The sequence below is a fragment of the Prionailurus bengalensis genome, chromosome C1 (assembly GCF_016509475.1).
Source record: "Prionailurus bengalensis isolate Pbe53 chromosome C1, Fcat_Pben_1.1_paternal_pri, whole genome shotgun sequence".
NCBI lineage: Eukaryota > Metazoa > Chordata > Mammalia > Carnivora > Felidae > Prionailurus > Prionailurus bengalensis.
Window position 1 is genome coordinate 189,714,832 of NC_057345.1, and position 14,823 is coordinate 189,729,654.

Genomic DNA, 14,823 nt, shown 5'->3' on the forward strand with positions numbered 1-14,823 from the left:
TTACTAAGCAATCAAAAAGAATGAAATCTTGCCATTTGTAACTACGTGGATGGAACTAGACGGTATTATGCCAAGCTAAATTAGTCAGAGAAATACAAATATCACATGCCTTCACTCATATGAAGATTTTAAGACACATAACATATGAAGGGAAGCAAGGGAAGGGAAGCAAAAATAATATAAAAACAGGGAGAGGGACAAAACATAAGGGACTCTTAAATATGGAGAACAGAGGGTTACTGGCAGGGTTGTCAGAGGGGGTACGGGCTAAATGGGTAAGCTGCATTAAGTAATCTACTCCTGAAATCATTGTTGCACTATATGCTAGCTTGGATGTAAATTTATAAATAAACAAACAAACAAATAAATAAATAAATGGAGGATAAATTCTGTTTTGTATTTTCTACTACAACAAAAATGTGGAGGGAGTGCTGTGGTGAGAAAATCTTTTATTTTTTTTTTTATACCACTCATCATTGTAAAGACTGAATCACACAAAAAGCAACAACAATGGATGCTACATCTAAGTAGAAATTCTGATTAAGACCTGGACTTGTGTGCTGTCGCAAAGTGTCTCCTCAGAGACTGCTTAATAACTGCATGAGAGGATAAAATAACATAAAACAGTAATTATTTAAGAGAAAAAGTACACAACACTTTGAATGGGTGGCCAAAATTAACATTATCAATGAAGGAGAAACAGACTGCAAAAACCTTACATCTGGAACCCTGAGACAGGAGGGTCACCTGTGTAGTATTCCAGTCAAGAATGAAGAACCTGAATTTAATCACAATAAAATTCAGATAAAACTGAGATAAGAAATATTCTACCAAAGATAAAAAGCAGTGGAGCAGAGGGACTATATTGTATTAAAATTCCCATGTTCAAAAGTCAAAGAAAAACTGTGGAAGTGTTTCAGAATAAAAGGGACTAAAGAGACATAGCAACTGAATACATCATGACCCTAGACTCTCGGTCCAGAGGGGGAATGTGCTACAGGGGACATTATTGGGTCAACTCACAAAACTGGAATACAAATACATGGTTCGCTTTGTACAAAATACATTAACATTAAATTTCCTGAAGTTTACAAACCATACAGTGGTTATGAAAGAAAATATACCTGTTCTTAGGAAATACAAACTTAAGTATTTTAGGGTAAATGGTCATGATGTATGTAACTCACCCTCAAGTGGTTGAGAATAAAATAACACATGAATCACACACACACACCCTACATAAAGCAAAATACTAACAGTAGATGAATCTGGATAAAGGGTATACAGGTGTTCTTTGAGCTATTTTCACTTATGTAACATTTGTACATTTGAAATGCTTTCCAATCAAAGTTTTAAAAAATCAACATTAGTGACTAAGATTATCATGTATCTAAAATCCTGACAGAGTACCTGTTTTCTATGCATACCCTACATAGTAACTACAACATGGACCAGTTCTGCAGACAATAATATGGTAAGTACTCAACAAATGTTAGCAATTACTATGTACCAGGCCCTGTGCTAAAAGCCTGAATGCACTCTTTGTCAATGGGCATCTTGTAATCAAAGAACACCTTCTATCTTAATGATATTATCCATTACCAACAAACCTTAGCACAAAATATTTAAAAAATTAAAGTATAGAATTTACTATGACAAGTTCACAATTTCTATTCAATTTTTTCCATTCTGAGGGATAGCCAGGTATAACTTTCATTTTAATTCATTATGAACAAAATATTTTCCTGGACAATATGAGGCAAAGACTATAAAGTAATTCTTTTCTAAATTTATGTGACTGCAACTGATTGTTAATATGATAATAAAGAATAGAAATAAATAACTTACACTTTGTTAATTTCTTTGGACTCTGTGAAGGCACTGGCTGGTTATCAGTGTGTGAAAGAGGAACTTCTAATCCCCCTTCAGAGGCCCAGCCTAGCGGGGAGGGAAGTAAGGAATTATCCACTGTTAGTCAAATAGGAAGTAGCATCAGAAAAGACAAGAAAACGTAAAAATATCTAATGAGTACTTTAATCCTTCTACTAGGGTGTGATTCTACAATATAAGAGGCAGAAAATACTTAAAATGTATCTGCAATTATGTAGTCAAATCATCAAGTTTAGTTCCAGGTAGAATTAGATCAGACTTCCTAACAGTTTTCAAAGTGGTTTTGATATAAATATACAAGTGTTCTTTTTAAATAATTGCAGATATATAAGGCATAGAAAGAGAATTTCTAAGGAGTTGGGAGAGAGGAAATACACCTGACAATTAGAATCTTGAAACCTTTAACTCAGTAATCCTATTACTGGACTCAGTAATCCTATTCCAGAAATTTACTTAAAGGAAGTTATTTAACTGAAGGAAAAAAAGTGCATGTATGATGAAGTTTTTTGCAGCATTATCTATATAATGAAAAAGTCAAAAAACCAAGGAAGGAATTTAGCAGATTATAGAAGATAAATGTGACAAAATGCTATGCAGTTATTAAAAAGTATCATTATGAACAAACTCAACACCCAAAAAACAAATAATCCAGTGAAGAAACAGGCAAAAGATATGAACAGACACTTTTCTAATAAAGACATTCAGATGGCTAAAAGACACATGAAATGATGCTCAACATCATTCATCATAAGAAAAATACAAATCAAAACCACAATGAGATATCACTTTACACCTATTCAGGAAACAGCAGATATTGGTGAGGATGCGGAGAAAAGGGAATGCTTTTGAAATAGTGGTGGGAATGCAAACTGGTACAGCTGCTCTGCAAAACAGTATGGAAGTTTCTAAAAAAATTAAAAATAGAGCGGTGCCTGGGTGGCTCAGTTGGTTACACCTCCAACTTCAGCTCAGATCATGATGTCACAGCTCGTGGGTTCAAGCCCCATATCAGGCTCTATGCTGACAGCTCAGAACCTGGAGCCTGCTTTGGATTCTGCAACTCTGTCTCTCTCTGCCCCTGCCTGCTCACACTCTGTCTCTCTCTCTCCCTCTCTCAAAAATAAACAGTAAAAAAATTAAAAATAGAAACACCCTAAGGCCCAGCAATTGCACTACTATGTATCTACCCAAAGAATACAAAAATGCTGATTTCAAGGGGCACATGTACCCCAATGTTTACAGCAGCACCATCAATAATAGCTAAGTTATGGAAAGGGCCCAAATGTCCATGGACTAATGAATGGCTAAAGAAGATGTGATATATACACATACATACAATGGAATACTACTCGCAATCAAAAAGAATGAAATCTTGCCATTTGCAACAATGTGGATGGAATGAGAGTGTATTACGCTAAGTAAAATAAGTCAGAGAAAGACAAATATACAATTTCACTCATATGTGGAATTAAGAAACAGATGAACATAGGGAAAGGGAAGGGAAAATAAGACAAAAATAGAGAGGGAGGCAAACCATATGAAACTCATAAATACAGAGAACAAATTGAGGGTTGCTGGAGGGGAGGGGTGGGAGGATGGGCTAAATGGGTGATGGGCATTAAGAAGGGCACTTATTGGGATGAGCACTGGGTGTTATATGTGAATGACGAATCACTGGGTTCTGCTCCTGAAACCAATACTACACCATATGTTAACTAAATGAAATTTAAATAAATTTTTTTTAAAGTATCATTATGAGGGGCACCTGGCTGGCTCAGTCAGTGGAGCGTGAGACTCTTGGTCTTGGGGTTGTGAGTTTGAGCCTCATGGTGGATGTAGAAATTACTTAAAAATAAAATCTTAAAAGTAAAAAGTATTATGAATATGGTGAAATATTTTCTGTAATATGAAAAATTATTTAGTTTATAATTAAAACACAGCACTAGAAAGGAATATAAATTATCCTGTCTACTACCTTCCTTGTACAGAAGAGATCATTTGAAGCCCATGTTCTTACTCAGGGTTCCTAGAACACAGATCTTCTAACTCAGGGCAGCTCACTTTCCTGGTTTACATTATAGGAGAGAAAGAAGTAGACAAAGAAAAGGTGAATCAAGTAGAAAGAGTCCTGTACTAGGAGGCAGAAGACCAGATTTTGGTTCCCTCTTAATTGTTTAAACTGCCTAGTTATCTTGAACAAGACACTCATTAAACACTGAGTATCAACTGCCTCAGTCATTGCATGGGAACGTCTGTCAGCCTGCAGGCAGGGACCAGAACAGATGTTCTAAGTGATAAAGAAATATTGTGGATAATGTATTGCCAGAAAATAAGAAAAGAATTCAGTGCTGCTAGAGATGTGGCAAGTTAAGGAGAAAGAGCAATAGGTATTCCCGTGGAGAATGAATCTGTTTGTAAATCTTTATTAGGTCAGTTAGATATGTATGCAAGAATAATTGTTTTCTAAAATTTTATAGCAAAACATCTGAATTATCCTAGAGTGCCTCTTTATCAAATAATACTGTCCTTTCTTACTTCTAGGTTAAATTCTTACTGAGTGATTTAACTGATTTTTATTTTATCTTAGCTTAGTTTATTTTTTATTTATTTTTAAATATGAAATTTATTGTTAAATTGGTTTCCATACAACACCCAGTGCTCATTCCAACAGGTGCCCTCCTCAATACCCATCATCCACCCTCCCCTCTCTCCCACCCCCCCATCAACCCTCAGTTTGTTTCCATATCTCCGATATGTCATTTGCAAGTATCTTTTCCCATTCTATTGGTTGCCTTTTAGTTTTGCTGATTGTTTCCTCTGCAGTGCAGAAGCTTTTTATCTTGATGAGGCCCCAATAGTTCATTTTTGCTTTTAATTCCCTTGCCTTTGGGGATGTGTCAAGTAAGAAAGTGCTGCGGCTGAGGTCAGAGAGGTCTTTTCCTGCTTTCTCCTCTAAGGTTTTGATGGTTTCCTGTCTCACATTCAGGTCCTTTATCCATTTTGAGTATATTTTTGTGAATGGTGTAAGAATAGTTTCATCCGTCTGCATGTTGCTGTCCAGTTCTCCCAGCACCATTTGTTAAAAAGACTGTCTTTTTTCCATTGGATATTCTTTCCTGCTTTGTCAAAGATTAGTTGCCCATACTTTTGTGGGCCTAATTCTGGAGTTTCTATTCTATTCCACTGGTCTATGTGTCTGTTTTTGTGCCAATACCATGCTGTCTTGATGATTACAGCTTTATAGTAGAGGCTAAAGTCTGGGATTGTGATGCCTCCTGCTTTGGTCTTCTTCTTCAAAATTACTTTGGCTATTTGGGGTCTTTTGTGGTTCCATACAAATTTTAGGACTGTTTGTTCTAGCTTCAAGAAGAATGCTGGTGCAATGTTGATTGGGATTGCATTGAATGTGTAGATTGCTTTGGGTAGTATTGACATTTTAACAATATTATTCTTCCAATCCATGAGCATGTAATGTTTTTCCATTTCTTTATGTCTTCTTCAATTTTCTTCATAAGCTTTCTATAGTTTTCAGCATACAGATCTTTTACATCTTTGGTTAGGTATTTTATGCTTTTTTTAAATAAATCTAGGTATTTTATGCTTCTTGGTGCAATTGTGAATGGGATCAGTGTCTTCATTTGTCTTTCTGTTGCTTCATTTTTAGTGTATAAGAATGCAACTGATTTCTGTACATTGATTTTGTATCCTGCAACTTTGCTGAATACATATATCAGTTCTAGCAGACTTTTGGTGGAGTCTATCGGATTTTCCACGCATAATATCATGTCATCTGCAGAAAGTGAAAGCTTAACTTCATCTTTGCCAATTCTGATGCCTTTGATTTCCTTTTGTTGTCTGATTGCTGATGCTAGAACTTCCAACACTATGTTAAACAACAGTGGTGAGAGTGGACATCCTTGTCATATTCCTGATCTCAGGGAGAAAGCTCTGTTTTTCCCCATTGAGGATGATATTAGCTGTGGGCTTTTCATAAATGGCTTTTATGATGTTTAAGTATGTTCCTTCTACCCCGACTTTCTCGACGTTTTTTATTAAGAAAGGATGCTGAATTTTGTCAAATGCTTTTTCTGCATCGATTGACAGGATCATATGGTTATCTTTCTTTTATTAATGTGATGTATCACGTTGATTTGCGAATGTTGAACCAGCCCTGCAGCCCAGGAATGAATCCCACTTGATTATGGTGTATAATTCTTTTTATATGCTGTTGAATTCGATTTCCTAGTATCTTATTGCATCCATAGTCATCAGGGATTTTGGCCTGTAGTTCTTTTTGCTGGGTCTCTGTCTGGTTTAGGAATCAAAGTAATGCTGGCTTCATAGAATGAGTCTGGAAGTTTTCCTTCCCTTTCTATTTTTTGGAATAGCTTGAGAAGGATAGGTATTATCTCTGCTTTAAATGTCTGGTAGAATTCCCCCTGGGAAGCCATCTGGTCCTGGACTCTTATTTGTTGGGAGATTTTTGAGAACTGATTCAATTTCTTTGCTGGTTATGGGTCTGCTCAAGTTTTCTATTTCTTCCTGTTTGAGTTTTGGAAGTGCATGGGTGCTTAGGAATTTGTCCATTTCTTCCAAGTTGTCCAGTTTGTTGGCATATAATTTTTCACAGTATTCTCTGGTAAATGCTTGTATTTCTGAGGGATTGGTTGTAATAATTCCATTTTCATTCATGATTTTATCTATTTGGGTCATTTCCCTTTTCTTTTTGAGAAGCCTGGCTAGAGGTTTATCAATTTTATTTTTTCAAAAAACCAACTCTTGGTTTCATTGATCTGCTCTACAGATTTTTAGATTCTATATTGTTTATTTCTGCTCTGATCTTTATTATTTCTCTTCTTCTGCTATGTTTGGGATGTCTTTGCTGTTCTGCTCCTATTTTCTTTAGGTGTGCTGTCAGATTTTGTATTTGGGATTTTTCTTGTTTCTTGAGATAGACCTGGATTGCAATGTATTTTCCTCTCAGGACTGCCTTTGCTGCATCCCAAAGTGTTTGGATTGTTGTATTTTCATTTTAGTTTGTTTCCATGTATTTTTTAAATTTCTTCTCTAATTGCCTGGTTGACCCATTCTTTAGTAGGGTGTTCTTTAACCTCCATGCTTTTGGAGGTTTTCCAGACTTTTTCCTGTGGTTGATTTCAAGCTTCATAGCATTGTGGTCTGAAAGTATGCATGGTATGATCTCAATTCTTGTATACTTATGAAGGGCTGTTTTGTGACCCAGTATGTGATCTGTCTTGGAGAATGTTCCATGTGCACTCGAGAAGAAAGTATATTCTGTTGCTTTGGGATGCAAAGTTCTAAATATATCTGTCAAGTCCATCTGATCCAATGTATCATTCAGGCCCCTTGTTTCTTTATTGATCCTGTGTCTAGAAGATTTATCCATTGTTGTAAGTGGAGTATTAACATCCCCTGCAATTACCACATTCTTGTCAATAAGGTTGTTTATGTTTGTGAGTAATTGTTTTATATATTTGGGGGCTCCCGTATTTGGCACATAGACATTTATAATTGTTAGCTCTTCCTGATGGATAGATTGTGTAATTATTACATAATGCCCTTCTTCATCTCTTGTTACAGCCTCTAACTTAAAGTCTAGTTTGTCTGATATAAGTATGGCTACTCCAGCTTTCTTTTGACTTCCAGGAGCATGATAGATAGTTCTCCATCCCCTCACTTTCAATCTGAAGGTGTCTTCAGGCCTAAAATGAGGCTCTTGTAGACAGCAAATAGATGGGTCTTGGGTTTTTTTTTTATCCATTCTGATACCCTATGTCTTTTGGTTGGAGCATTTAGTTCATTTACATTCAGTGTTATTATTGAAAGATATGGGTTTAGAATTATTTTGATGTCTGTAGGTTACATGCTTGTAGTGATGTCTCTGGTACTTTGTGGTCCTTGCAACATTTCACTCACAGAATCCCCCATAGGATCTCTTGTAGGACTAGTTTCATGGTGATGAATTCCTTGTTTTTGTTTGTTTGGGAAAACCTTTATCTCTCCTTCTATTCTGAATGACAGACTTGCTGGATAAAGGATTCTCAGCTGCATATTTTTTCTGTTCATCACATTGAAGATTTCCTGCCATTCCTTTCTGGCCTGCCAAGTTTCAGTAGATAGATCTGACACTAGCCTTATCGGTCTCCCTTTATATGTTAGAGGGTGTTTATCCCTAGCTGCTTTCAGAATTTTCTCTTTATCCTTGTATTTTGCCAGTTTCACTATGATATGTCGTTCAGATCGATTCAAGTTACGTCTGAAGGGAGTTCTCTGTGCCTCTTGGATTTCAATGCCTTTTTTCTTCCCCAGATCAGGGAAGTTCTCAGTTATGATTTGTTGAAGTATACCTTCAGCCCCTTTCTCTCTCTCTCCCTCTTCTGGAATTCCTATTATACGGATATTGTTATGCTTGATTGCATCACTTAGTTCTCTAATTCTCCCCTCATACTCCTGGATTTTTTTTATCTTTTTCTCAGATTTCTCTTTTTCCCTAATTTTATCTTCTGATAAGAACAGATACTACACTTGATCTTAGCCAAAAGGCCGAGAAGCGATTCCATAATTTTATCTTCTAATTCACCTATTCTCTCCTCTGCCTCTTCAATCCGAGCTGTGGCCGCCTCCATTTTGTTTTGCACCTCATTTAGCATTTTTAATTCATCATTACTATTTTTTGGTCCCTTGATCTCTGTAGCAAGAGATCCTCTATGTCCTCTACGCTTTTTTAAATCCCAGCGATTAATTTTATGACTATTATTCTAAATTCATGGTCTGTTATATTGTTTAAACCGTTTTTGATCAATTCATTAGCTGCCACTACTTCCTGGAGTTTCTTCTGAGGAGAATTCTTCTGTTTCGTCATTTTGGATTGTCCCTGGGGTGGTGCCAAACTGCAGGGCACTTCCCCTGTGCTGTCTGGAGTAACTTGTGTTGGTGGGCGGGGCTGCAGTCAGACCCAATGTCTGTCCCCAGCCCACTGCTGGGGCCACAATCAGACCGGTGTGTACCTTATCTTCCCCTCTCCCAGGGGCAGGACTCACTGTGGAGTCATGTGGCCCCTGTCTGGGCTACTTGCACATTGCCAGGCTTGTGGTGCTGCTTTGATGGGAGCTGGCGTATTAGCCAGGTTGGATCTGCAAGGTGCACAGGGGCGGGAGGGGCAGGCTTAGCTCACTTTGCTGAGGGTGGTCCCCTGCAGGAGGGGCCCTGCAGCACCAGGAGGGAGGCAGACCCTCAGAGGGATGGATCCACAGAAGCACGGCACTGGGTGTTCGTGAGGTGCAAGGAAGTTTGGTGACGGGAACTGGTTCCCTTTGGGATTTCGGCTGGGGGAAGGGAGAGGGATATGACGCTGGCCAGCGCCTTTGTTCCCCACCGCTGAGTTGATCTCTGTCTTCCAGGGCTCAACACCTCTCCCTCCTGGTGTTCTCTTGCCCTCCCAATCTCCAAGCTGTCCCAGTGTTGACTTATAACATTCCAGATGTTAAGTCCTGCTGGCTGTCAGAACTCATGCAGTCCAGCCCCTCCACTTTTGGAAGCCAGAATGGGGGCTTTGGCTTGCTGGGTGGGCTGCCCCTCCACCCCTCCCCCGGCTCCCTCCCACCAGTCTGTGTAGTGCGCACCACCTCTCAGCCCTTCCTACCCTCTTCTGTCAGCCTCTTGTCTACACTTGGCTCCGGAGAGTCTGTCCTGCCAGTCTTCTGGCGGTTTTCTGGGTTATTTAGGCAGATGTGGGTGGAATCTAAGTGATCAGCAGGACACAGTGAGCCCAGCATCCTCCTACGCCGCCATCTTCTCCCCTATTCTCCTTAGTTTAGTTTTTTCATGTTTATTTTTGAGAGAGAGAGAGACAATGTGAGTGTGTATGCATGCACAAGCAGGGGAAGGGCAAAGAAAGAGAGGGACAGAGGATCTAAAGTGGGGTCTGTGCTGACAACCAAGAGATTGTAACCTGAGCCAAAGTCCAACACTTAGCCTACTGAGCCACCCACGCACCTCTATTTTATTTTAAGTAGGTTCTATGCCCAATGTGGGGTTTCAACTTATGACCCTGAGACCAAGAGTCAAATGCTCTAGCAATTGAGGCAGCCAGGCTCCCCTAACTGATATTTATTTTATTTATTGAGCTAACTTTATGCTGCTCTCATAGAAAGGACAAAGATAAATCACCATACAGATTGTGTCCTTGAAATACTTGCAGGCTGGACAAAGTATGATGGTGTTGCAGACACAGTATGAACAAAGTATTTTAATACAAAGTATAATGCATTAAGACACTGTTAGGTGCTGTGAACCATTTTCTCAAGGATAAAATCTACTAGGGGGTGAAAGATAGGGACAGAAGGCAAGATGAACTATGATTACAGCCATGAAAACATATAAAGCACTACGCGAGGCCAGAGGTGGCAGAAACCACTCCACTGGACAGTACTGAAGAAGTATTCAAGGGTTGGTTGGCCACCATGGAGAAAATGCTGGACTGGGAACCTAAAACACAGGCTCAAGCCTATGCTTTATTACTGAACATCATAAGTCCAAGCAGCAACACAAGCAGTGATGTCTCAGAGGGATCTAAAAATAGTCAATACATTTACAGAAAATGCAAAGGATTGTGGGTGCCTGGGTGACTCAGTTAAGTGTCTAACTCTTGGTTTTGGCTCAGGCCATGATCTCATGGTTTCGTGAGTTTGAGCCCCATGTTGGGCTCTGTGCTGACAGTGTGGAGCCTGCTTGGGATTCTCTGTTTCCCTCTCTCTCAGCCCCTCCCCAACTCATGTTCTCTCTTAAATGAATGAATGAATGAATGAATTAATTAATTAATTAATAAATAAATTTAGAAAAGAACATAGAAGTATTTTGAAGTAAGGTAAGAGAGAAGAGTGGAAATGTAGGCACGGGTTTTACCCTAGAGCCCATGGTCCTTCATTTTAATGTAAGCAGGGTGCTGACATCAGAATCTGCTTCTTGGAGAAAGAACTCTTCCATGAAAGCATGGAATATGACCTGGGGTTTGGGAGGTCTGGTAGGAGGACTCTTACAGCAGCCCAGAAAACCAAACAAGGCTCTAAATGCCTCTGATAATAGAGGAAGAAAGGAGAAGCATGAAATTGGAGACATATTTTAGAAATAGAATTGACAGCACTTAGCAATAAATATGGAAGTGGGGAGCAAAATGACTCCCAAGGTGCTAGGTTGATTACACGTTGCTGGGACAGCAGGTCAGTAGAGGGAGTCCCTGACATAAACACAAAGAAGAGGGCCCTTTCCTCAGGAAAACACCCTTCCCCGGCTTTCTACCACAACCCTCCAGTCCTGCTGCCTTGCCCAGGAGTTGCCAGGATCTACTCTAAACCCACAGGAAGAGAATACACCAAGCTTTGCTAGATGGAAGAAACAATATGACCTGCCATAAGTAGGGATAACTTAGCAGGTCAAGAGTTTAAAATAAGACACTGATTTACTATGTTGAGAAGACATCTGGGAAAGTCAATGCAGAAAATGTGGGGTTTGGAGGAGGTGGGAGGAAAGCAGCCTTTTTTTCAGTCTTACTGATATACTCCAGTAGTAATATTTGTTATTTTTTTCAGTTGATGCGTGTGACTGCAGATTTTATCTAGTAGTACTAAAGTTAAAATCAATATCCTTGTTGATTTTAGCATCCACATGCACATAGTTTTGCTTCACAAGGATAAAATAAGTCATGGGTGTCCAAATGTTTCATAGACACTTACTGTTGAAAGCTCCAACAGCATGAAGGCCAAGATCAAAGAGCTGTGAAGGAAGGAATCGTGAAGAATGAGCAAGAGGCTCAGACCCCACAGAAGGCTCCTGGAATGTGAGGCTGGTGCCGGGGCTCCCAAAGGCAGTCTGGCATTCTTGGGTAAATTCACTAGTACTTGAAGAACCAGGACTTAGCAGGTTGTTCAGAAATGAGAATTCCTTCTCAAAATCATCTTCCAGTGAATCAACAGGTAAATCTTTTGCAACTGTTGAATGAAAATAAAAACAGAATGGCTCTTTTCTTTTTGAGGAAACAAGAGTAAAATGTAGGGCAAATCAAATTTGGTTCACTGTTCTTATACATTAACATAATTTTTTAACAAAATTTTAGTGAACAATTAAACTGACTGGAAGTTTACATGAAATTATTTGTAATTGGGTAGGCTATAGATCAAAATGACCACATTTCACAATGAAGATACAATAGTTATGAATATCTAAGTGTGAAATAATGAAGCAGCCACTATTTAGGGCAGAAACTACAGGGGATGCAAGAAGTAGAAACAAATTAATGATCATAGAATTTAATTATTTAATTAATTACTCTCAGTAAAAAACAGTAGATTTTAATATACCACTCTCAGTAAAAATATGCCCAAAAGGTAAAAGTAGAGATATAAAAAATCTAAACAGAGTAATCACTAAGATAGGTTTTGTAAATAAACCTAACAGAAAATACACTTGGACTGCCTGGCTGGCTCAGTCAGTAGAGTGTGTGACTCTTGATCTCAGGGTTGTGGGTCTGAGCTCCACAGTGAGTGTGGAGATTACTTAAAATAAAATCTTTAAAAAAATGAAAAAGAAAATATATTTTCCTCTCAAGCACACATTGAAAATTCACCAAAATTATACTAAAGCAAACACATAAAAATCAATGAGTTTCTTAAAGTCGAAATACTACAAACAACATCCAAGAAAGTGAAGTAATTTAAAAAATGAAACTGAAAAACTAAAAGGCTCTTCCACTTGTAAACTTAAATACATTCTATTAAACAACTATTGGTTGAAAGGGCAATGGAATTTCTGAAAAATAATAATAAAAACATTTCATGTTATAATCCATGGATACTTAAATAGCAATTAACAGAGAAAAAATAATCCTGAACACCTTTACTGATAAAAATGAAAAAGGCTTCCAGCATGATAGAGTGGGGAAGTCTATGGACAGGCATACCAGTTTTTAAATAACTGGTGAAAAATGTTTAAAAAACAATCATTAAAGTCTCTAGAAATTGTTCCAAGGACACACATCAAATGAGGAAACACCTACTCAAGAAAAGCTATTAAAATTCAGACTATGGTATGTGAACTAAGAACCATTCCCTTCCCAGTTAAGCAAGATGGAAATTCCAGTCTCACCCTGTGTAGCCAAGAACATAGGGCTCCTGCTCCCACAAGTCTCAGTCAAGAGTTATGTTCCCAGGAGGGGCAGGGTATCAGCATTTCATATCCTGTCCTCACTTACCTATTGGCTAAGTCTGGACAGTACAATCAAGAGGTGCAAGCTCCCATTTCCAACGCAGATAACAAGACCCCAGTCATAAGATTGAGATTATGATTTGGGTGTGGCATGCTGAGAATACAGGAGCCCTGGGTCATGTGACCCTGCTCATAATGTGGTAGTTTCATTCGGGAAAAGGCAGGCCAAAAAGACCTGAGATTACCATCACCCTCCTCACTTAGCATTCAGCTCCCAGAGCAAGGATCTTATACAGAAACATGTCATTGTTTTCATTCCCAGATAAAGCCCTAACTTAGAGATTTTGCCTGGAGAGAGAAGCAGACTATGAAATAGCTCCAAATCTTGTCCCAAAGAACTGACTTCCTTTGCAACAGAGTACAGAGAAATTCAAGCCTAAGGATACTCCCCAGAACAGTGAAGGCTGTGGTGAAAAGCAATTGGGAAGAGACTGGAAGACTCATTGGACATACAGGCTAAAATGTAGGCCAACTAGTTTGCCTGAAAGAATCAGGGAAAAAGCCAATGGGGACGAGCCTACCTAGGTAGGGTAAGAATAAATCTCAGTGACCTTGGAAAATATCCTCTCACAGGAGTCCAAATTTTATTGGTTTTGTTTGTAGAACAATTTATGATCCAGAGCATTCTTAAAAAATAATAAAGCAATGATATGGAAATTAGTGGTGTTTAACAGCTGGGTGTGATCAGGGAAAGGGACTGTCAGGGAGAACCCTTACCAAAACAAACTGTCATCCTAGGGTGACTGTGGGTAAACCTAATTCTGTATCCCTGTTCCACTGTTGGGAGCTGAGGGGCTGGGGAAGGGGGGATAGACTTCACCAAAATAATCCAGCCTGTCACTAAAGAAATAAAGCAAGCAAATAATAACAACAAGCCCCAAAGGAGAAGACCAGTAGCCAAAGTTGCTAAAATGTATTATCTAAAATGTCCAGTTTCCAACAAAAAACAGTAAGGTAGGCCAAAACAAACAATAAATAGTAAAGTATGACCAAACAATGGCAAGAAGGCAGGAACTCAAACTGCCTGTGAGAGCAAACCAAATGTCATATTAACAGGCAAAACCTTCAAAGCAACCCTTATAAATACATTTAAAGAACTAAAAGACAGTATGATTAAAGTAAAGGAAGTGTGTTCATAGATAGGGTAATTAACTAGATGGAGAGAATCCTCTCACAAGGTAAACATTATATCAGCACACTTCAAACATCTTACAATTTTATTTATCAATTTTACCTCAGTAAAGCTGAAAAATTTGTTAAAGCAATCTTTAAAAAGCAAAGGAAGGTGTTGTGACAATACTGTATCAAATAGAGAGTATCAATAAAGAGTCAGAAATTACAAAAAAAGAACCTAATAGAAATTCTGAAGTTGAAAAGTACAGTAACTGGGGCATGTGAGTGGCTCAGTCAGTTAAGTGTCCGACTCTTGATTTCAGCTCAGGTGATGATCTCATGGTTCATGGGATCGAGCCCCATGTCAGGCTCTGCACTGGCAGTGTGGAGCTCTCTTGGGATTCTCTCTCATCTCTGCCCCTTCCCTGCTTGCATGTGCACGCTCTCTTTCTCAAAATAAATAAACTTAAAAAAAATTTGTTTTAAAAGTACAATAACTGAGGGGCACCTGGGTGGCTCAGTCAGTTGGGCATCCAACTT

The 14,823-nt window shown here is 38.6% G+C and overlaps 1 protein-coding gene and 1 pseudogene across 1 annotated transcript in view; both read right to left on the reverse strand.

Moving 5' to 3' along the window:
- ICA1L (islet cell autoantigen 1 like) overlaps nucleotides 1-14,823 on the reverse strand; it is a 90,766-nt gene that overhangs the window by 19,662 nt on the left and 56,281 nt on the right. The window contains exons 11-12 of the mRNA XM_043577515.1: nucleotides 11,643-11,897; nucleotides 1,849-1,938 (exon numbers count right to left, since the gene is read on the reverse strand). Of these exons, the coding sequence (XP_043433450.1) occupies nucleotides 1,849-1,938; nucleotides 11,643-11,897 (345 nt within the window). The remainder of the gene's footprint in view (nucleotides 1-1,848; nucleotides 1,939-11,642; nucleotides 11,898-14,823) is intronic.
- On the reverse strand, nucleotides 8,363-8,466 carry LOC122482413 (annotated as a pseudogene).